A 23,393-nucleotide genomic window follows, 5' to 3' on the forward strand; every position below is an offset into this window, starting at 1 on the left:
TAAGATTAAGGATAAGTATGCTGACATTCTTGGACATAATGATACTAAGGAGGTGTTGGGGCGCCTGAAGAACATTAAGGTGTCTTATTCCCCAGGGCCTGATGGAATCTACCCAAGGTTGTTGAGAGAGGCAAGAGAGGAGATGGCTGGGGCCTTGACAGGATCTTATTTTCCTGTTTAGCCATAGGCAAAGTCCCAGAGGACTGGAGAATAGACAGTGTTGTTCCTCCGTTTAAGAAGGGCAATAGAGTCAAAACATGAAATTCTAAACTAGTGAGTCTTACATTAATGATAGGGAAATGACTGGAGACAGTTCTTGCAGATAGGATCTATTTGTATCTGGACAATCATAGATGTACGTATTGGCAATAATCAGCATGGCTTTGTGAGGGGGTTGTCATATCTTGCAAACTTGAGGTTTTTTCGAGAAGATGATAAAGATGATTGATGAGGGTTGCACAGTCGATGATGTATACATGCACTTTAGTAAAGCTTTCGACAAGGTCCACGTAGTAGGCTGATACAGAAGGTTAAGGCAAATGGAATCCATGGAGATTTGGTGTATTGGATTCAAAATTGGTCCAGTCATCAAATTAATCCAAAGCAGTATTCAATAGATTTCTGGGTAATACGGGAATCAAGGGATATAGGGATAAATGTAAAAAAATGTACTAAGGTAGAAAATCACCCCAGATGAATGACAGAGCCACCTTAGTGTGCCAAATGGTCTCCTCTGGTTCTTAGTTCTTATTTAGTAATTGAATTCTCAATCTTTTATTTAAGACTCATTTGCACCTGCAAGAGAATGTGGCCTCTAATTAGCAAGACTTTCTCAATGCATTTTTAAGTATGAAGATTAAATGTTGAAAATTTACTATTATTAGGGGATTTTATCTACATTCAATGTTGATTTATTCTGAAAATAAATATCAGATGATGTACATAACACAAAATTAATTTCATATCTTGTTAAAATCATGATGGAAGGTTTATTCTTGTAAAAGGTGGTATGGTTCTCTGTATAAGTGACATATCAGTGTACATCAATCACCCCTTGATATTTAGCTGAATTGCCAACTAGAACTAAGTGTAAAATTCTCCCTTTTGTTCTGCACCAGTAACACCAGTTTCAGTTGTGCAGGGTGTAACAAATAGCCCCCTGGCAAAGAATTCCCACTTATGATGCCAGTGACACAGGTATTCATTCACAATGTCATTCTAAGTCCCTTGAATAAATACGCTGAAGCCAAATTTGCAAGATTTTGTGGTCTATTTCTAGATCAACATTTCAAAAAACATGAATTTAAAAGAGAGTTAGATAGAGTTCTAGGGGCTAGTGGAATCCAAGGGATATGGGGAGAAGGCAGGCACAGGTTACTGATTGTGGACGATTAGCCATGATCACAATGAATGATGGTGCTGCCTCGAAGGGCCAAATGGCCTCCTCCTGCACCTATTTTCTATGTTTCTATTTATTAATATTTCTACCTCTCCTTTCTGCTTACAGATGCCCTCTGTAAATGTGGCCCTAATATTTCTTTACATGGCTCGATGTATAACTTACAATAACAATCCTGTGTAGCCCCTTCGGTTCTCTTAACCTCTTAAGATGCACAACAAATATAAGCTATGGTTGATGCCCATTCCACTCCATACTCGTTTCAAACCTGGGTGTACGCTACCAATTCCATTGTATTATTGTAGTATGCACTCATTCTTTGGCAATGTTCCCTAGTGTCAGAACTTGTCTATATTAAATTTCACATATTTGTTCCAGACACGTATTTAACCTTAGTCAGCTCATGATACATCTTCTAAACTGTTTTTCTGTTTAATTTTGTATATATAGATCTAATTCAATAAGAAACAGAAACATCAGATCTCCACAAACACCTCAATTCAGCTAAGATAAATTCTTTAGAACGTCTGACTAATTCAGAAGGGCCATACTACAAAACAATCAGTGCTCTTAATGCCACTGGGGAACACTAACAAAGAGGTGTGCGCGCTACAGTAATGCAAAAGGATTTTCAAATCAATAGACAATAGGTGCAGGAGTAGGCCATTCGGCCCTTCAAGCAAGCACCGCCATTCAATGTGATCGTGGCTGATCATTCACAATCAGTACCCCATTCCTGCCCTCTCCCCATACCCCCTGAGTCCACCCAAGTATACATAGAAACCCTTACTTCAGAAATAAAGTGCAGGGACGAGGAAAGCTCCTTGCCCTAAGGCACTTAATTAAGATCAGCATAATGTCATGTGCACGTACCGTGAGGTATAAGTACACTGAAAATTTTTCCACAGTGTCAGACATACAAAAGCAAAACTATACATAAAGTATGCACAAATGATAAAAGCTATGTTTAAAACATACATACTCACCTCCGACTTGAAGAGGAGGCTGATGTAGTCTTTGTTGAAGGCCTTTCAGAGTACCTTGCATCTCTTGCTGAAACTCCTGTATAATATCTTCAAGCAAACCTGCTTCTTTCAAGCCACGCCAAAATGTGAATGTGTCATCTTCGGTATGGCAGAAGGTAAATTTATTAATAACAGGAATAAATAAATTTACGGAACCGAACCATGACCATCACAATCAAATACAGAAAACGCAGAATTTTGAGGCTAATCATCCATTTCGGTCCTATCTGTTGCTTGTGATTGCTTCCTCACTAATAAAATTGCCTGCAAGGATGATCAAAAATGGCACAAATGTCAATTAGTTTTGTTTGATGGCGCTCAGCCTCAAGTTTAATTTGGAAGAGACTGTGCACATTTTTGCAATGGAGGCAGGTGAATCATTCATAGAGAAGAGACAATATAAGTCATTAGAATAAAGGTGGTGGTAGTGATATAACTGAGTGACTGGCAGCGAAGAGGGGCCCGAGGAGTGGGAGGGGGGGTAATAGGGGTGTCATTGTACACAGTGGCCCAAAATATGCAAGTAATTAGTTAACTTGAAGAGCTGCTTGCTCAACATTGTAATTTGAAGACCAAAGAAACACTGAAATACAAAAATATTCTATAAACTAACTATATTCTTTAGTTTAGTTTAGAGATACAGTGCGGAAACAGGCCCTTCGGCCCACACCGACCAACGATCCCCACACACTAATACTATTCTATACATACTAGGAACAATTTACAATTTTACCAAGCCAACTAGTGCACAAATCTATACGTGTTTGGAGTGTGGCAGGAAACCGTAGATCCCCGAGAAAACCCACGCAGGTCACGGAGAGAACATACAATTTCCGTACAGACAGCACCTGAAGTCAGGATTGAACTCGGTCTCTGGCGCTGTAAGGTAGCAGCTCTACCACTAAGCCATCATGCCACCCCAATTCTAATTAACTCTATAACAGCATTGTCGGAAGACAAGATCATAAATGTTCTCATGTCACAAACTGGTATCAATCTTCTTTAAACATACAGGTCGATAAATATTATAACCAGGTCATAAATGCATAGTCCATACTAAGATTATCTTAAATCTAAAATTTTTAACCAGTATCCTGGTATAAATGCTAGTAATATTCAGACCAATAACATTCATGCAAATGTCATGAGTAAATACCTGAGATTGCAGAAATCCATTCACAACTGTCTTCACAACTTTCAATTCCAGATGCTGCCGGAGAGCCATTCACTGAAAAAGTCAGTAATCAGTCAAGAGTTAGGTAATGAAGGATTGTTCTGCAAAAAAATAATGCATTAGTCACCGAATCATTGAAAAGAATTTCCCTCCACCTCAATGAAATACATTTCAGTTTCAGACGTTCTTAACGTCCTTCTCTAGGAGTTCTTCCTTCTCAATGTGGGAGGTGTTTAATATTCTTGCAACTGAGCCAATGCCACCTTCATTTTCTTTTTAAATTGCCGTTTAATAGTAAATTACATGTAGCCATTTTACGCAAACTCAATAGAGAACATAATAAACAAACAAAATAAAAGCGGAATAAATTAACAAAAAATAAACAAAATTGTGCAAAACAAAACAAAGCCCGAAGTCCCCAATGCAACCAAGACAGTTCGTAATCCAACTGGAGTTCGTAGTGTTCAATCTGTGAAATTAAAATAAAGGGTCAGATTGTACTGACTATTAACCCGTGGGCTTGTGAAGAATTATGGATAAATGCAATACATGTCAGTACATTCTATGATTCAGTGTGTGTGCGGTGCAGCGCAGAAATACAGAACGCACAAGGGACACATCAAGTTCTCACTCCATCTCTGGACTCACAACTGTATCTGGTTCCTCAACTCTATGCCTGTCATTAGTGGTGCATCCAACAAGGCCCCATTGAAACCGTCAACCTTCATTGATTCCGTTCTTTCAAACTTTATTTAATAATACATTGATAACTTTCTATAATTCAAACATTTTACATTCATTAAATCACAACTTAATTTTGCTTTATTAGAAACAGTGGGAATACATTTTATATTGTCTCTTAAGATTAACAAAAATCAGCAAGATTTGGAAAAGCCCCATGAATCATCAGAATGCCACCAGGGTGGTTAGATGGCATGTCCTTAAACTCCCCTGCTTCTAACCCATCACTGGTCAAGGCTATTTCACTATATCGAAGGACCAAGGAGGCAATTGAGTGAGACTTCAGAAGCATGTCAGGAGACACCCAGAAGCAAAAATTAAGTTTGACTGGGGGGGCAATGAAGGGGGACCGAGTACAAGATACAGGCCAGGTCCAGTGAGATCCAGCCTGTTGCAACTTGTGCCTTTCAGCTTGTAGTCTCTTAAGAAGAAAGATGCTCAGATTAAATTTTGCTGATAGTTTCATGTCATCAATTGGCATTTACTTCAATTCTTTTGCACCAAAGTTCTTCAGTCTGACATTAAATTGAAATATTTACAGGTACCTCAAGGTGCATGCCTGGCCCCCTGCTCTGCTACTCTTTGCACTCACAACCATGTGGCTGAACAACTCCAATGCTCTGAATAAATTCATCGATGACATCACTGTTCTTGGCCGCTCATGGATGGTGATGAATGAACGTGCAGGAGAGAAATAGAGACAGGACACTGGTGCTGTAACCACAACCTCTCATTCTAAGTCCCAAGATCAAGGAAGTATTTGTTAACTGCAGAATAGTGAAGTCGGAGCTAGTATTCCGCGGTGGTCAAAGTAAGAAACTTCAAATTGCTGTGTGTTAAACCCTCTGACGACTTGTCCTATGCCTCACCAACATCCTGTGCAACTGCAACATAACATCCCTGACTGATGTAGGCTAATGTACAAAAAGTCTTATTTACCATCCTATCTACAAGTGATACCATTTTCAGGGAAAAACATACCTGTAATCCTTGATCTCTCTGCTCCACAAGACTCACCAGAGGTCTACGATTGTGAAGATCCAGCCTGGTTTTGACTTCCCAAAATACAACATCTCGCACTTATCTGCATTAAACAGTAGCCATTCCTCAGCCATGTTGCCCAGCTGATCAAGATCCCTCTGTCATTTTTGATAACCATCTTCACTGTCTATGATACCACCTACTTTTGTGTCATCTTGTTTTCTAATGCTTCCTTCTGCACTAATGGCTTGTATTTTTATGCACCGTGCTTTTCTTTTCAGAATTTATGTATAATTTATATTTTCATGTGTTTTTTGTCTGTGATGCTGTTGAAACTAAGAAGCACTGTACTGGCGTATATGACAATAAACTCAACCTGCCCAGCTATGCCATCCAAAAAGAATGTACACATATTAATTGCAACTTCAGTCTGAAAAAGGGTCTCGACCCGAAACGTCACCCATTCCTTCTCTCTGAGATGCTGCCTGACCTGCTGAGTTACTCCAGCATTTTGTGAATAAATACCTTCGATTTGTATTAGCATCTGCAGTTATTTTCTTACACTATTAATTCTATTAGATCATTTAGTTGATTCTCCACATTACCAGTATGTCTATGGTTCATATGTTGGTTAACAATGCCTTTCCATGCACATTCCTGTAGCTAATTTTCTACTTTAATTTCTGAGAATGGTTAGCCATAACGAACCAAAAATAATACTTGGTGTAATGATAGGTGTTCTCCGATTGGTTATCTTCATGTTCAATCCCTTGAAAAGTAAAAAATCTACGACAAGATATTGCATGGAAACAAAGAATCTGGATTTATTTATCATCTATTACACCCAATAAATAATTCCTGTTTCCGCCCACTGCTTTTTGTAGGTAAATATATCATATAATCGCAGAAAGATTCCACAGACAGGAATGAGATGTATGACCCATTCAATTAATGTTACTGGTGACACCTGAGCAAATAAAGCTGACCAAAAATACTCCTCCTTCTGTAAATATTATCAGTCTGCCTTTTGTAACTAATCCAACTGCCATGTAGAGTTTTGCTCTATGTATTTCATCTAAAGTTAGCACTGTAAAATCTTCAGTCCTGGAGCAACACTTCAACTCTTAATCAACAGAGCAGAAACATGGATATGAATAGAGCATATGAATAAACAAACAAACTTACTATCAGCTATAACTGGAGTCACTGGGATATACTCTGTTGATTGCTGGCTGCTCAAAGATGGCCTGCAACTGGAAAGGTCAATTTTTGTACTACGACAAGTGTTGGAACACACTTTACTGTGTTGGAAGAAATCCATTTCTCCCGAATCCATGATTTTTCTTTAATGAATTAAAAATAAATTATGTTAACACATTGTACACGTATCAACTACAACAAACAAAAATTACATTTCATTTCACTGTACCCCAGGACATCACTGTGGTTCAGTGGTAGTGTTGTTGTTGCCATACAGCACAAAAGACCTGGGTACGATCCTGACTACCGGTCCTGTTTGTACGGAGTTTGTACATTCTCCCTGTGACTGTGTTAGTTTTCTCTGGGTTTCCTCTCACATCCCAAAGACATACAGGCTTGTAGGTTAATTCGCTTTAGTAAAATTGTAAAGTGTCCCTAGTGTGTAGGATCATACTAGTGTACGGGGTGATCGAAGGTCTGATATTTACAGGTACCTCGAGGTGCATACTTAGCTCCCTGCTCTACAGTATTTACACCCATGACTGTGTGGCTGATCACAACTCCAATGCTATCTATAACTTCACCGACGACACCACTGTTCATGGCCGATCATGGATGGTGATGAGTGGACGTGCATGAGAGAGATAGAAATAGAACAGTGGTGCCCTAACCACAACCTCTCCTTCAAAGTCAACATGAGCAAGGAACTATTAGTTAACTTCAGAATGGTGACAGCACAGGAAGCCCTATTGTGACCGAGTGCAGCTAGTCATGGGCAGCTGCCTAAAGAAAGAGCGGATGGCCAGGGGCTACAACATGAGCTGCAACAACAGTTGAAGAAGGTCTTGCACATCGGCACCTAGTGTTAAGATGAAATGACACAAAGTGCTGGAGTACACTCAGCACACTGAATCAGTCTGAAGAAGGATCCCAAATTCACCCATCCATGTTCTCCAGTGATGTTGCCTGAGTAACTTGAGCACTTTGTGTCCTTTTGTGTATTACCCATCATCTGCAGTTCTTTGCTTCAACTACATACAATGATAATACCGTACTCGGCTATAGCAGACAATCGGCAATAATGGACATCAGTTCCCCGTGCGGTCCGTGATAACGAGGGTTTACTGTATTTGCAATGCACCAATTATTGGCAAAATTTAAAGGAATAAAAGATGACTGTTTTCAATCTTAATGTTCATTTCCCATGACAAACATGTGCAAAATATTTCCTTCCTGAGTGGGGAGATACGGTCTAACCTTGTGTATAAAGCATCACATAGGGATCAGATGCATTACTTCGCTCAGCTGGGGTAAAAAAAACATAGCTTCATGGTGCATCAATCTGCTTGAGTGCAATTGACCTGAATGGGAGTTAATGTCACCATCTCTCCTTAACTTTGGTCTTCATCACTTCATTTATCGCCGGAAAGTACTTACACTTTTGACTGATCATTAACATTTGTCTTTTCTTATTTATATTTTTTTAATTAGAAAAATAATCCAATTCAAAAAATAGTAACAATTTCATTTATACCTCAACATCACACCATTCAAACGAATAGCTCTCTTCCAGTCTTTTAATGTTGATTTTCCAGCTAGATTCACAAACTCTTTTGGGCTTATAAGTTGATTGTCAAACTAGGAGAAAAGAAAACTGCAATTTAATAGACATAGAGAGCCAGATATTGGATGATTCTAGCAAAAGATGACATTAATGTACAAGTATCAAAGACCCTCCTTTTATGCTGTAACATTTTAAAACTTCATAAATGCAATGGGCCTACCAAAAGTGTAATTCAGTTTTGCTTACACCTGTTCCCTTTGCATTCTGTCTGACCAAGAGCATTTTATTGTCATATGTCCCAGATAGGACAATGAAACTCTTACTTACAGCTACCGATTCTTACCAACTAATGCAGGTGCATTAATTGTATTAAAAAGAAATTCAAAAGAACATTCAAAAGTAAGAAAAATATGAATCATCCATAACCTTCTGAGGTTTTCACAGAACAGCTATGCAAAATGAGATGCTGATGTCTCCTCACTGAATTTTTACTCACACAGTGAGAAATAAGGAGGATATTGTAATATTAGCATTCATTCCGTGCATCACAGCCAGTTTTCTTACAGTTTCAGTTTTTAAATATTTTTTTTCTTTACATGCATATACTGCAGAAAGAGCCATGTTTTACACACAAAAACATTAAGCACAGATTACCCACCTGCACACATTTGATGTTGATACCAGGACAAACAAACTTCCTCCAGATAAGGTTAGCTTTACTTTCTCCACACGTTATTGGATAAATTAGATCTGGCTCCAAATAATTTCCGTCATCTGTAATTTTCACCTCTATAAATTTAAAGTAAATGAATATTTGTAACTTATTAATCTATTACAACAGTCATTTCAGAGTGGAGTACAAGTTACTTCAGGTTAGGACTTTGATTCAGTACTCACTTCTGCTTTATTGGTCAATATATTGGCCAGAGTTCATAAAGATTGGGTCATATCTCTAACATAAAATACCAATCAACATTGAAGTTTGCATTGCATTCTTCGTTGAAATCAGACGAATGAAAATACATGGCAATCTGGTATTTGGTAAGCAAAAGAACTTTAGATTTCTGAAGCAGAAATACACCCTGGTTTGGATGCACTAAGCACATAATGCAGTGCAAAGGCACAGAACTCCTAATCTGAAGTCAATGAAACTGAATTTTCAATTTTTTGGGAATTAAAAATATACTAGATATTTATTTGGGACACTAATTTTAGGTCTATGATGTTCCTGTGGCATATTTTACTGAAAATTTGCATGAATGTGGAAATAATTTATATAAGATTACAAATCACAGAGATCCTTCTTTGTAGACTTTATTTTGAAGGTCACAAGGGTCTGTGGTAAGAAAGCATGCAATTAGGTCTGAAGCAATGGGCTTGACATCCAGCCATTAAATCACTTGGGAATATTGAGTGGAGGGGGATGGGTGGGTTGGGAATGGCAACATTACCTGGAAGCTGAGATAAAATAAACCAGCTAATAATTTGACAAAAGCTAGCCAAATGTCAAATTCGCTGCGTTTAAAATCTTCCTGCAAAAGTGAATATCCATCCTCTTTGCACATTATAAATGTGAGGTTATCCACTTTGGCGGCAAGAACAGGAAAGCAGAGTATTACCTGAATGGTGACCGATTGGGAGAAGGGGAGATGCAACGTGACCTGGGTGTCATGGTGCACCAGTCATTGAAAGCAAGCATGCGGGTGCAGCAGGCAGTGAAGAAAGCGAATGGTATGTTGGCATTCATAGCAAGAGGATTTGAGTTTAGGAGCAGGGAGGTTCTGCTGCAGTTGTACAGGGCCTTGGTGAGACCGCACCTGGAGTATTGTGTGCAGTATTGGTCTCCTAACCCGAGGAAAGACGTTCTTGCCTTAGAGGGAGTACAGAGAAGGTTCACCAGATTGATCCCTGGGATGGCGGGACTTTCATATGAGGAAAGACTGGATAGACTGGGCTTGTACTCGCTGGAATTTAGAAGACTGAGGGGGGATCTTATAGAAACATATAAAATTCTTAAGGGGTTGGAGAGGCTAGATGCGGGAAGATTGTTCCCGATGTTGGGGGAGTCCAGAACCAGGGGTCACAGCTTAAGGATAAGGGGGAAGTCTTTTAGGACCGAGATGAGAAAACATTTCTTCACAGAGAGTGGTGAGTCTGTGGAATTCTCTGCCACAGAAGGTAGTTGAGGCCAGTCCATTGGCTATATTTAAGAGGGAGTTAGATGTGGTCCTTTTTGCTAAAGGGATCAGGGGGTATGGAGAGAAGGCAGGTACAGGCTACTGAGCTGGATGATCAGCCATGATCATATTGAATAGCGGTGCAGGCTCAAAGGGCCGAATGGCCTACTCCTGCACCTATTTTCTATGTTTCTATTACTTTTTCTACAAATTATATCACACATTGTTTCTTCACCATAGTCATTGACATAGTCTGCGATCACAACCCTGTGATTATGGGCCGACCAACCTGAAAATGTCCCACCTACTATTGCTCTTTTTCCTTCCTTTAACCTACCAATATAATGTCCCAACTTCACGCGTTCTTATTTAGCATTATAAGCTTTTCATCGAAGCAAAGAATCATACAGCACAGAAACAGACCCTTTCGACCAACTTACTCAGGCCGACCAAGATGCCGCATCTACACTGACCTCACCTCCCCGTGTTTGGGTCATATCCCTCTAAACCTTTCCTATATGTGAGCATGTCCAAATGACTTTTAAATGGTGTTTATAATACCTGCCTCAACTACCTCCTTGGCAGCTCATTCCATACACTCAGCTTCCTGTGTGAACCACCACCCTTTGTGTTAGGAAGCTTTTGTTGGGCAGCTTATCAAAGGTTCTTTAAATATCCTATCTGATATATGATGTGGAGTCCACATCACAGAGGACCTGACATGGACAACACACATTGCCGCACTGGTGAGTAAGGCAAGACAGCGCCTTTACCACCTTAGACAGCTGAGGAAATTCAGAGTCTCTCTGAGGATCCTTCAGTGCTTCTACTCTGGGGCTGTAGAAAGCATCTTGTCCGGTAACATCTCAATCTGGTTTGGGAACAGCTCTGCCCAGGACAGGAAGGCTCTGCGGAGAGTAGAGCGTTCGGCTGAACGCACTATGGGAACTACACTCGCCCCCCCCTGCAGGACCTATACATCAGGAGGTGCAGATCCAGAACCAACAACATTATGGGGGACCCCTATCACCCCAGCAACGGACTGTTCCAGCTGCTGCAGTCAGGCAAACGCCTCCGCTGTCACGCTGTGAAAACAGAGAGGATGAGACGGAGTTTCCTCCCATAGGCCATCAGGACTGTTAACTCTTATATCACCAGGGACTAATTTACTGTATTAATTTATTTTTTGTGTTGTGTCTTGGATGTGCATGTGACAAATAAAGTAGACTTGACTTGACTTGACTTGAATTGATATCCGATATCCTATTTCCATCAATTCCCAAATGTAACTTCCTTTTCAGAAAAACCTGTGGGATCATGTTATATATTTTCTAAGTGACTTGCAACCATAATCCTGTGCTGGATCGTGTTGGCCACCCAGCGATATTCGCACAGCCATACTTACCATTTGCAGCTCAGTGGTTTCAATCAAACAAGGACTGGCTGCCACAGTCATCCCATGAAATGGGGTTGGCTTTACATGGCATTTGGACCTCACAAGTAGTAGATCCTGATGTTCTCCCCCCAGATATATTTAAAAGCAGTAGCTTAAAGTAAAATGTTGAAACTAAATTAACTTAATAAAAATGAACCAAACAAAAATGAGTTAAAACTCACCATCACCCTTTGTGTTAAAAGGTTGCCCCTAGATTCCTGTTAAATGTTTACCCTCACATTTTAAACTGAAGTCCTCTACTTTTTAATTCCCTTACTCTGGATAGAAGACTTTGCATGGTCACCTTATCTATTCCCTTCCTCCGTAATAAATTATTGTGCCTTTTGTACAAACTAGCCAATTTCATGTCGAAATTCCCCCTGCTCTGTGTCTAAAAGTCTCATTTGTACTTTTACTTTTATATGCTTGCAAAAACTTCTTACAATCTTTTAAAAACATTGCTTGCTGTTTTTGCTTACAGCCTATTTCTTCCAACTTTTTACAAATCTCAGTGATTTTTTTGCTGATTCGCAAAATAAATTCTGCCAATCTTGATGCTAATTAAAAATTCTCAGAAACAGTATAAAGTCCATTTAATATGATACTATCCACACCTTTAATTAGTCATGGGTGCTTATTTTTTTCCTATCTTGTTTTAGTTTATCAATGAAATGTTGGCTTGTTCAGAAATTATCAATGCTATTTTAAATGTTTGTCATTTTCTCTCATTATACATTATCATATGATTTCACAAACTTATTTGGTTATTTTTTCTCCCTAACTATATAACAAGTTTCATTTAAATTTATGACTTAAGTTTCCCACAATTCAATTATATTGTGAGGATTCCTCCCTGGAGGACCTGAAAAATTATTATCTTGTATCATTGCATAAAATGTGTACAATTCACTGTTGGCTCCAAGACATATCGTGTTGTCCAAACTACTTTTGGCAATTTGATTTGTCCCATCTTAATGAAGTTTGCAAGATAGTTATGAATTGTGTAAAGGCAGACCAGACTTACTATGCGCCAATTTTCAAAGAATTACTTTCTCTCGTAGGGATTGGTAGCTAGTGATATCTCTGGGTACTGCTCTTAAACCGATTACTGAAAAAAAGAGATATCACACCTTAGGGATTATACTGGGAGAAAAAGCTGCTTAATAGACTTTCACAAATAAGATCTTATATATCTCTTAGTATGGTCTTGTAAGCTATAAAACCATAAGTGGCCTTTAAATTACACAATTCTATTCAATAGTGATTATGTTAACTCAAAGAACATTGTATGTGCACAAAAATATATAAATCAGATACACACAATTCTTGGTCAATTGCCATTTAAACAGAAAATGTGTGCCTTTTAAAGATCAGAGAAGCTCTTCTTTTCAATACTCATTAGCAATCAAACAATCTCAGAACAACGCATCCAATTTAAATTTACGGAACAGCTCTTAACCCACTTATAGGTGTTTATGAGTGGGTAAAATTGAATGATATCATAGAGAAGAGTAACAGTGTTCACATAAAAAGTGCAATTGCCACACTTGTGGTTGCTTTGTTGTTATCCCATTATCTCTTCTTTCTACAGAAACCATCTTTTATAAATAGTATTTATTTATTAGAAATAAAAGGTTCTGTATATCTTCTTGACCTGGCTCCAATCTTTTCCTGTGGCAATGGAAGCAGTTTTTAAAAGGATAAAGACCATTTATTTCAGTCCATTAAAACTTCAAAATAATGAAGGATCACAAATTTACATCATGAGAATTTTTTAGGCATCAAAATAGAAAGACACTACCAGAAAATGGCATTGTCTATTGCAGCTTACCTCACATTGAGATATAGCTGGTTGAAGAAATGCTTTGACAATGTGCCATGATTTAATTATATGGAGAAAATAATGTTTTGTAGAAATGCAATAGCACTGACAGTTAGAAACAAAACTAACTCTCGAGTTGGTTTAGGTTTCTTTTTTAAGAAAGTACTATAGTAAATAAAACGCACAAGTTTGAGAATGCATTCTATTAGTACATTATTGCTACTTCGTGCAGTATTATTTATTTACAAAGTTTACACCTCAGAGAGGAATAGTTATTTTTAAAGTTGATTTCATGAAAACAACATCTTTGAAAAGTTTCTTGCAGAATTAATTCATTCCCCAGTGGGGAACTTGAATCTCACAAGATGATTGGGAAACAATGCCACCTAAAACCAAGGCCTGCGTAATGTTCCAGTACAAGGTTCGTCTAATAATTTGAGGATGTTTAAATTACAAATATTGTACATAATCTCCATGTGGGCATCCTTGCTTTTTAAATCTGATGCGGTAGCATCTCACAAAATTAACTATATTAAACATGTAATTATCTATTTTGACAAATGCCCGCTTCCCTCCATTGTATGCCATCATCCCATCATCAGCGTTACCACAATCCACATTCAATTCAAAACAAGATTGTAAAGAATAATTTTAACAGAAAATAATAAAAAAGATTGTTTCCTCTACACAATGCAAAAAATATGGCTCAAAGCATTATCCATTCAATAAGACAAAATTTACAGGTAACAGGTTAAAAAAAAGGCCTTCCCAAATTTTAAATTCATGTTCAATGTTTTGAAGTGTCCTCCCATTTTCATAGAAACATGATTACCACATGGTTTTACTTTCAGAGGATAATCTCTGATGACAAGTATAGACAATATCACAGGATTAACATCACAACTAACATAGCTTACGATTTGTATATGGTCAATGCACTTACCGATAATATCACCTTTCTGAATAAGTGTGGAGGAAGATGAATAGGTTCCAGGAGTGTTACCAGAGTCCATACCATCTTCACTTAATCCGCCACTAAATAGTCAGAAACAAAATAGGAAATTTTCACATACGAGACTAATGTAGCCAATTGAACCGTGTTATAAAGTGCTGGCATAGAAAAACAGTAAACTGTATTTCGTCTACCTAGAAAGTCAATGTCAGATATTTCGCTCAAATAAATTCGCAATGTACATTTTCAAAGCATTTAATTGATTGCCATTTTTTTTTAAAGCAATTAAATTCAAAGCATTATGCTTTTAAACCAATAAAATTGTATTATAGAAAGGTTTGATGCTCTACTGCCATCATGTCTACAGCTTGACTTCAAATCCAACTTGATAGAGAAAATTCTGCTTTCTGATGTAAAGGAGGACTTTATTCTGAACGGTACCTTAATCAAACCTAATCCACAAGCGCTGCACAGATGGAGGCTAACAAAATTGACATTTCCAGAAAAATCACTTTTCTTTTGTTTAGTTTGGTTTAGAGATACAGCAAGGAAACAGGCCCTTCAGCCCACCAAGTTCGCGCCGACTAGCAATCCCCGCACACTAACACTATCCTACACACTAGGGATAATTTACAATTTTACATTTCAGCCAATTAGCCTACCAACCTGTACATCTTTGGAGTGTGGGAGAAAACCGGAGCACCCGGATAAAACCCACGTGGTCACAGGGAGAATGTACAGATAGCACCCGTCGTCAGGATCGAACCCAGGTCTCTGGCGCTGTAAGGCAGCAACTCTACCACTTTAGATACAACAAGCTGGAGTAACTCAGCGGGATAGGCAGCATCTCTGGAGAGAAGGAATGGGTGACGTTTCGGTTCGAGAACTCTACCGCTTTTGTTGCCCAGCAGTATAAAATTGACACTCACCCTCGCAAAAGATAATTGCAAAACTGCCAAAATAATTAATAATTGACATCCTTTCCCAACTTTCATTTACCACTTAATCCTGGATTTGCACTCATTGCAAGTGAGAAACATCTTAAAACATAAATATATGCAATTGTTTTTAAAAAAATCAGAAATTGTCTTACTTACATAAACCCCTATGGACTTTGATTTTATCAAAAATGTTACACCATCTCAAAGGGCAAAGACAACAGATGCACTAGAACTCTTCCACCCAAGGTTCTCGTGCAAAAGTATATTAATTACATGGACAAGAAGAGGCTTCAGTATGAAATGGTTCAAAATGCCTGGTCATTAAATGCTAGAGATATGGACATCAGTGAACAAATTAAACGTATTCAAAACTCTGAAATGAGAAATGGTCCCTTCTGGAATTTTAGGAGTATTCAACGTGAATCTTTACATTGGTTGATAGACCCCATAATAAACGATTCCTTAATATCAACAAGTTTGTTCTTTCTTCGTAGCAAGGCTTATGAGATCAGTCTCCTGCAATTCAGCTTGTAGCCAGATTTTTACTGATATTTTCTTCCATTCGTAATTTGATATAACATTTACAATAGGAACTAAAGCTTTTCAACATTAAATGAGGTAACTAACATTGACCAAATATCTAATGTGCAATTATATTTTTCCACTTTTGTGTCCCCACATTCCAACAACTTATCTTAAGAGCAACTCACAAGCCTAGAAAGATGTGCCAAAAGTCAAGCTTTATCTGTGCATGTAGGCTATTTAAATTAGTAGAAAACGTTGGCACACTTGCCTTCTGAGCTGCAGGCATGTGTACTCAATAGCATCATTCCCTTTTCTCTGGTATAAACCTGACAACTAAATAGCTGTTATTGTCAGCTTAATGTGCTAGTGTGATATCTTAAATGAGAAAAGTTAAATGCTGCAGGTGCCTCGAATCGGTCCAAAACTATGACATGAACAACTTAACTAACAACCCATGCAAATTTCCCATGATCACAAAGAATATACTGATAATTAATATCCATAAAATTATGTATTGGTCATTTAGACAATGATGGGTTTTTTTACACCGATGAGCCAAAACATTATGACTACCTGCCTAATATGCTGTTGGTCCTCCGTGTGCTGCCAAAACACCGCCAACCCGCCGAGGCACAGACTCTACAAGACCCCTGAAGGTGTCCTGTGGTATCTGGCACCAAAATATTAGCAGCAGATCCTGTAAGTTGCGAGGTGGAGCCGCCGTGGATCGGACATCCCGCAGATGCTCACTCGGATTAAGATCTGGAGAACTTGGAGGCCGGGGCAACATGGCGAACACAACATCGTGTTCCTCAAACCATTCCCGAACAATGTGTCCAGTGTGGCAGGGCGCATTATCCTGCTGAAAGAGGCCACTGCCACCAGGGAACACCATTGCTATGAAGGGGTGTATCTGGTCTGCAAGGATGTTTAGGTAGGTGACACGTGAATGGCCAGACCCAGGATTTCCCAGCAGAACATTGCCCAGAGCATCACGCTCCCTCCACCGGTTTGTCGTCTTCCCACAGTGCATCCTGGTGCCATCACTTCCCCAGGTAAATGGCACAAACGTACGCGGCCATCCACATAATCTAAAAAAAACGGGACTCAACGGACCAGGCGACCTTCTTCCTCTGCTCCAAGGTCCAGTTCTGATGCTCGCGTGCACAATGTAGGCGCTTTCGACAGTGGACAGGGGTCATCATGGGCACTCTGAACGGTCTGCGGCTACGCAGCCCCATACGCAACAGGGCGTGATGCACTATGTATTGTGACGCATTCCTCCCTTGACTACGACTTACATTTTCCGTGACTTGTGCCACAGTAGACCTTGTGTCGGTTAGGACCAGATGGGATAGCCTTCGTTGCCCTCGCGCATCGATGAGCCTTGGGCGCCCAACTCCCTGTCGCCGGTTTGTGGTTTGTCCCTCCTCGGACCACTGTCGGTAGGTTCTCACCACTGCTACCCGGGTGTACCCCACAAGCCTTGCCGTTTCAGAGATGCTCTGACCCAGTCGTCTGGCCATAACAATTTGGCCCTTGTCAAAGTCGCTCAGGTCTTTACTCCTGCCCATTTCTCCTGCATTCAACCCATCAACTCCAAGGACTGACTGTTCAGTTGCTGCCTAATATATCCCTTGACAGGTGCCATTGTAACAAGATTATTCACAAGATTAATCAATGTTATTCACTTCACCCGTCAGTGGTCATTATTTTTCGTCTCATCTGTGTATATTTACAACCATTGCAACATTACTGGGAACGATCTGCAAAATAAACAATGCGCCTGCCTATTCAATGCATGGTGCCGCAATGGTAGAGTTGCTGTCTCACAGCACCAGAGACCCGGGTTCGATCCTGACTAAGGGCGCTGACTGTACGGAGTTTGTACGTTCTCCATGTGACCTCCGTGGGTTTTCTCAGGGTGCTTTGGTTTCCTCCCACACCACAAAGACGTACAGGTTTATAGGTTAATTGGCTTCAGTAAAAATTGTCCCTTGTGTATGTGTAGGATAGAGTTAGTGTACATGGATCGCTGGTCTGTGCGGACTTTGTGAGCCGAAGGGCCTGTTTCCAAACTGTATCTCTAAACTAAACTAAATTTGACGTGTACTTTATCATGGTTCAAAACATCTTCTGCAGTGGTAATCGTTAAAGTTAACTATCTTTTAAAGGAAAATAAGTTGATTTCTGAAATTCCACCAACAACTACATTAAATCAAGTCACTCAGGTCAGTTTGCAACTGAGGTTCAACCCATTTTAAGAACTAAGCAGAATACATACACATGAGAATTTAGAGCTTGTCTTCTTACCTAGGCTGTGGTGATTTGAAGTCTACCAACACTGCCTTAACCTCTTCAATTGTATTTCCATCTGATGGCATGTCAGGTGTTGTTACAACAACGACCTCCTCCACATGAACACTGACGTCTGGAGTCGCCATAGGGTATAGGGTTGTAGTTAGTTGATGTCTGTCGTTTTCCCAACTAAAAGGAAAGCAACATTTCTACAAGTTACTAACATTATAAAATCACACATTGGTGAGTTATTTAAATTAACTGGCCAAGGAGCGACAAACCAAACAGTTCAAAATCAATGGACATTACCCTTGGCTTTTGAACCCATGGTGCATGATTGAGCTATTTTAGCCAATCAACTGGCTCAATGGTGCAGCGGTGGAGTTGCTGTCTCATGGCGCCAAAGATCCGGGTTTGATCCTGACTACAGGTGCTGTCTGTATGGAGTTTATACGTTTCCCCGTGACCTGCATGGATTTTCTCTGGGATCTCTGGTTTCCTCCCACATTCCAGAGACGTACAGATTTGTAGGTTGATTGGCTAAGTGTAAATTGTCCCTAGTGTGTATAAGATAGCGTTAGTTAACAGGGATCGCTGGTCGGGCTCGGTGAGCCGAAGGGCCTGATTCCGTGCTGTATCTCCAAACTAAACTGGCAATCATGCAAAAAAGAATGAATTATGTTTCACAGTTATGACCAACTTGTCTCATGTGCCAATTTGAAGGTTCTCAGTACATAATGAAAACACACATGGACTAATTCCCAGTTGGATATATCCAGTAATTTTTGCAAGGATGTTGTAGTCCAGTAAACATTGATTACCAATCCAATGAAATTAAAGAAAATCAGTACCTGCAAACACAAAAAAATTACAAATAGCTATTCCAACCAGTACCTGTCCTGTTGAGAGCATTAGGTCAAGGAATCATTATTATAGTTAATCAAAAGGTTTACTTCAAAGGGAATCTGATGCACGCCTACTCACTATAATGATTTTAAGAGACTCTCAGTCCACTAGGTCCATGTTGGTTATCCTAGTCATAGTTGTAGCTTAACTAACATATTATAAAGTCGTACCATAACTTCCCTACTCTTATATTCATATCATGGCTACTGAAGGCAAGTGTCCTGGATGTCTCCTTTATCTACCTGTACTGCCACCTTCAGGGATCTGCATCAATATCTTTCTGTTCTTCAGTGTTCCCCAGAGGCCTAATATTCATTGTGCATGTCCCACTCTTATCAGTGCAACGCCTCACACTTATCAGGATTAAATTGCTTCTCCCAGTTCCCGTGCTCCCTCCAACATTCCCAGGCCTCAATAAACTAAACTGATATCCGTATGCCAGTTCAAAAGTCTCTTAAATGTCACTATCGAATCTGCCTCAACCTCCACCAGCGCTTCACCCCCAGAATCACCCATTGGAATAAACATCAGCTCCACAGAGGAGATGATAAGTTAAAAATAAGTTTTCTGAAACCACAGGAAATTGGAACTAGCTCACAAGAGTAATGCAGGGACAGAAATAATCAGTGCAAGGACAAAACTAAACCCACAAAATATAGCACATTTGTTTTGGGCAAGGTGCTTGCGTCCAGTGTATTGAATGAAAATGTGCTCAGGTACTTTATAGCTGGACATTCTTCCTACACTTTTTGTATGTTGCAATAATAAATCAGAATTCTTATTTAATTAATGTTAAAGTATCTAGCTAAAAACCTTTTTGCAGATAGCCTAAAGTTTAATGCAAGTTTGATAACAATCGGGAGGCTTTAATTCCACATCTCAAGCTGAAAGTAATCATATATGCTGGATGAATGAGTGGTAAACTTCAGCTAAAATCGTCAGCCTCTTACAGAATATTGTTGTAACAAAGATGAGTTTAAGAATAAAATACATCATATCACTTTGTGGATAGTTTTAATTTCTTTGATTATATGCCATTGATAGAATTCAATTTGTACAAATACCTCCATTCTAAATGTGCTATTATAATTATAGAAGGAAATTATATTTTAATGTTTAAACTACCCATTATGATTTTTGGCCTTTCAATCTGTTTGAGCTGATGATAATATGATCCGGATGAGCATATAAAAATGTTCATTATAGATTCTTATGCCAGTATAAATAATTCATACGATTGTGAATTTTCTGTTAGTTTCCACACCATGTTTTTGATTAATGAACATTTAACAATTGCAAATTAGAAACTGCAAGTTCATTTTCAAAATGTACAGGGGCTACTGGGGTCACCAACTCCATCTAAGAGGACTGATGCGTGCAAATCCAAGCAAGGTTCCTCGGAGTCTATAGTTTTGGACTCCGAAATCATCTTTATTGAAGTTATTTGAATAAACAGTAATGTTCTATGTCATGGTCTAGAAGTGTTTGGATCGTTAACCAGAAAAACTTAAGTGCAAAGTTTGTATTATAGAACTTTTTAATACTTCTCAAAGGCTCAGAATTGGTGACCCACTTTTTAAATATGCTTCATCTCAGATTTAACAAGTTCCCTTTGTCAAAATGTGTCATGACAAGAATATGCCCTGGCTCGAGGAACTGCAAACCACTCATATAGTTTGATTGAAATACAACAAACATCTATAGCCTCAGTAAAACAGCATGTGACTTTTACAAATCACATCAGATGTAAAAATGATTACTGATCTTAAAAATAAACAAAAAATAGAAAATATACATACATTTATACACACACATGTGGGTACACATACATACTTTAATATATAAAAATGTATATGCACTTTATATGTTATGTGTACTTTTTTATATGTTAGACATGTATATGTGCATATTTATTAAAGTGTGTATATATATATACTTTAATGTGTGTGCAGATACGTGTGTGGCATATATATTGTATGAAACTTTGAATTTGAACTTGTCATATTTTTAAAGCAAACAAGAACATGATATATATACACACAAACACAAATTTATTAGTACATATATATCAGATTGTCTGTGCATATAAGTATATATGTGTCATCGTAACACAACCAGAGCAATGCTGAACTACTACTATATAAGGGTGTCCCTCGGACTATCTTTAACCCGACTTTTCTGTCTTTACCTTACACTAAACATTATTCCCTGATCATGTATCTATACTGTCGATGGATTGATTGTAATCATGTATTGTTTTTCTGTTGAGTGGTTCGCATGCTCGGTACACGTGTAAACTAAACTGAAATGTGTGTGTATATGTGTATATATATATATATATATATACACGCACACACACATATATATATATTAAAGTACAAGTATACATGTCATTCTGGTTTGCTTTAAAGATATGGACAAGTTCATAGACCCTGCTCCAGCTCAGATTTAGCTGTCACCTGAAGGGAACCTAGTCAATGCGGCTTCATTCCTCCCCACTCAGTTGCTCCCCGGCTTTAGCACCGCAATATCTCAGCGCCATTTTAGGAATTTAAAAAAATACTCGATCAAATGTCGTTTCCAAAAACGCAGCGCCGCGGTACATTTGAACCGCGGGTGCAGGGGCTGGGGTGCTGGGTGAGTTTGTCTGAGGTGAAGGAGCCGCGCGTCGAGTTTGATCCCAACTTCTCAACGAGCTCGACGGCCAGTAACGCGCGAGCCGCACAAACTTGATATGTAACCCCCCCCCCTCGCCCCGGCACGCTGACTGACGGCGGAGGGAGCCAATGGAAGGGAGGGACTGGAGCGCAGCGGCGGGCATCTGCCCAATGGGAGCGGTGGGAGGGCGGGCACTTGGGCGGCAGCAGGTTGGGTTGTGGCACAAAGGCGCGGGATGGTCAGCCCGCCATCGGCGGCGACGCAGCTGACGCCCTTCGCCGCCGCCGTCGTCCCCGCCGTCCCTCCGTCCGCACACTGCGCGCCATCCGGCCCCGTCAGCGTCCTGACGTCCCGCAGGCACCCGCCTCCGTGGGAAAAACGCGACGGGGGTCAGCCCGCTCCTTACCTGTGAATCTCACCGGTGAGATACAGTGTTGGAGAATCGGAAAGCGGACATAGGCCAGGCAGCGGCGGGCGGGCAGGCGGCGACGTAACTGTTTGTGGAGCGCGCGGGGCTAAGCTCAGGCGACGCTGGGCTGCTGACGCACGCACGTACGTCAAGGGGGAAGTACGTGGCCCCGGACGTCATTTGCGTCACGGGGAGCCTGAGGGGGAATGCTGATGAAGTTGCTGCAGGAGTGCTGCACGGTCACTGCAACAGTGGGCCGCTGTCACTGCAGCTTCTTCCACTGTCATTGCAACTCCCACTGCATCCTCTGCCACTCCAACTGCTGCCTCTGCAAAAGTACCCTCTGTCAATGCAGATTCTGCCACTGTCATTGCAAATCCCAAATAAATGGTCAAATATTATTCACCTAATCAAATAGACAATAGGTGCAGGATTAGGCCATACGGCCCTTGGAGCCAGCACCACCATTCAATGTGATCATGGCTGATCGTTCTCAATCAGTACACCGTTCCTGCTTTCTCCCCATACCCCCTGACTCCGCTATCCTTAAGAGCTCTATCTAGCTCTCAGAGAATTGGCCTCCACTGCCTTCTGAGGCAGAGAATTCCACAGATTTACAACTCTGACTGAAAAAGTTTTTCCTTGTCTCCGTTCTAAATGGCCTACCCCTTATTCTTAAACTGTGGCCCCTGGTTCTGGACTCCCCCAACATTGGGAACATGTTTCCTGCCTCTAACGTGTCCAACCCCTTAATAATCTTATATGTTTCGATAAGATCCCCTCTTATCCATCTAAATTCCAGCGTGTACAAGCCTAGTCGCTCCAGTCTTTCAACATACGACAGTCCCGCCATTCCGGGAATTAACCTAGTAAACCTACGCTGCACTCCCTCAATAGCAAGAATATTCTTCCTCAAATCTGGAGACCAAACCTGCACACAGTACTCCAGGTGCAGTCTCACCAGGGCCCTGTACAACTGCAGAAGGACCTCTTTGCTCCTATACTCAACTCCTCTTGTTATGAAGGCCAACATGATGAAATATTAGAACTTTTTCAGCCATTTGCAAACATCACTTTTCAGAACATGAAATAAATCTTAAGAAAACATTCCTATTTTTTTCTGTCCTAAGAGGAAGTGTTTAAGGAATTGAAAATGGCATTGACACTGACTTTCATGATCCCAGAA

At 39.9% G+C, this 23,393-nt stretch overlaps 1 protein-coding gene across 1 annotated transcript in view; it reads right to left on the reverse strand.

Annotated features, from left to right (window-relative positions):
• gmeb2 (glucocorticoid modulatory element binding protein 2) overlaps positions 1-22,316 on the reverse strand; it is a 31,663-nt gene extending 9,347 nt beyond the window's left edge. The window contains exons 1-8 of the mRNA XM_078419025.1: positions 22,205-22,316; positions 18,250-18,423; positions 14,462-14,553; positions 8,743-8,873; positions 8,055-8,158; positions 6,506-6,663; positions 3,581-3,652; positions 2,386-2,523 (exon numbers count right to left, since the gene is read on the reverse strand). Of these exons, the coding sequence (XP_078275151.1) occupies positions 2,386-2,523; positions 3,581-3,652; positions 6,506-6,663; positions 8,055-8,158; positions 8,743-8,873; positions 14,462-14,553; positions 18,250-18,380 (826 nt within the window). The 5' untranslated portion in view covers positions 18,381-18,423; positions 22,205-22,316. The remainder of the gene's footprint in view (positions 1-2,385; positions 2,524-3,580; positions 3,653-6,505; positions 6,664-8,054; positions 8,159-8,742; positions 8,874-14,461; positions 14,554-18,249; positions 18,424-22,204) is intronic.
• Positions 22,317-23,393: the final 1,077 nt, after the last annotated feature.

This window comes from Rhinoraja longicauda, chromosome 22 (genome assembly GCF_053455715.1).
Source record: "Rhinoraja longicauda isolate Sanriku21f chromosome 22, sRhiLon1.1, whole genome shotgun sequence".
Taxonomy (NCBI): domain Eukaryota; kingdom Metazoa; phylum Chordata; class Chondrichthyes; order Rajiformes; family Arhynchobatidae; genus Rhinoraja; species Rhinoraja longicauda.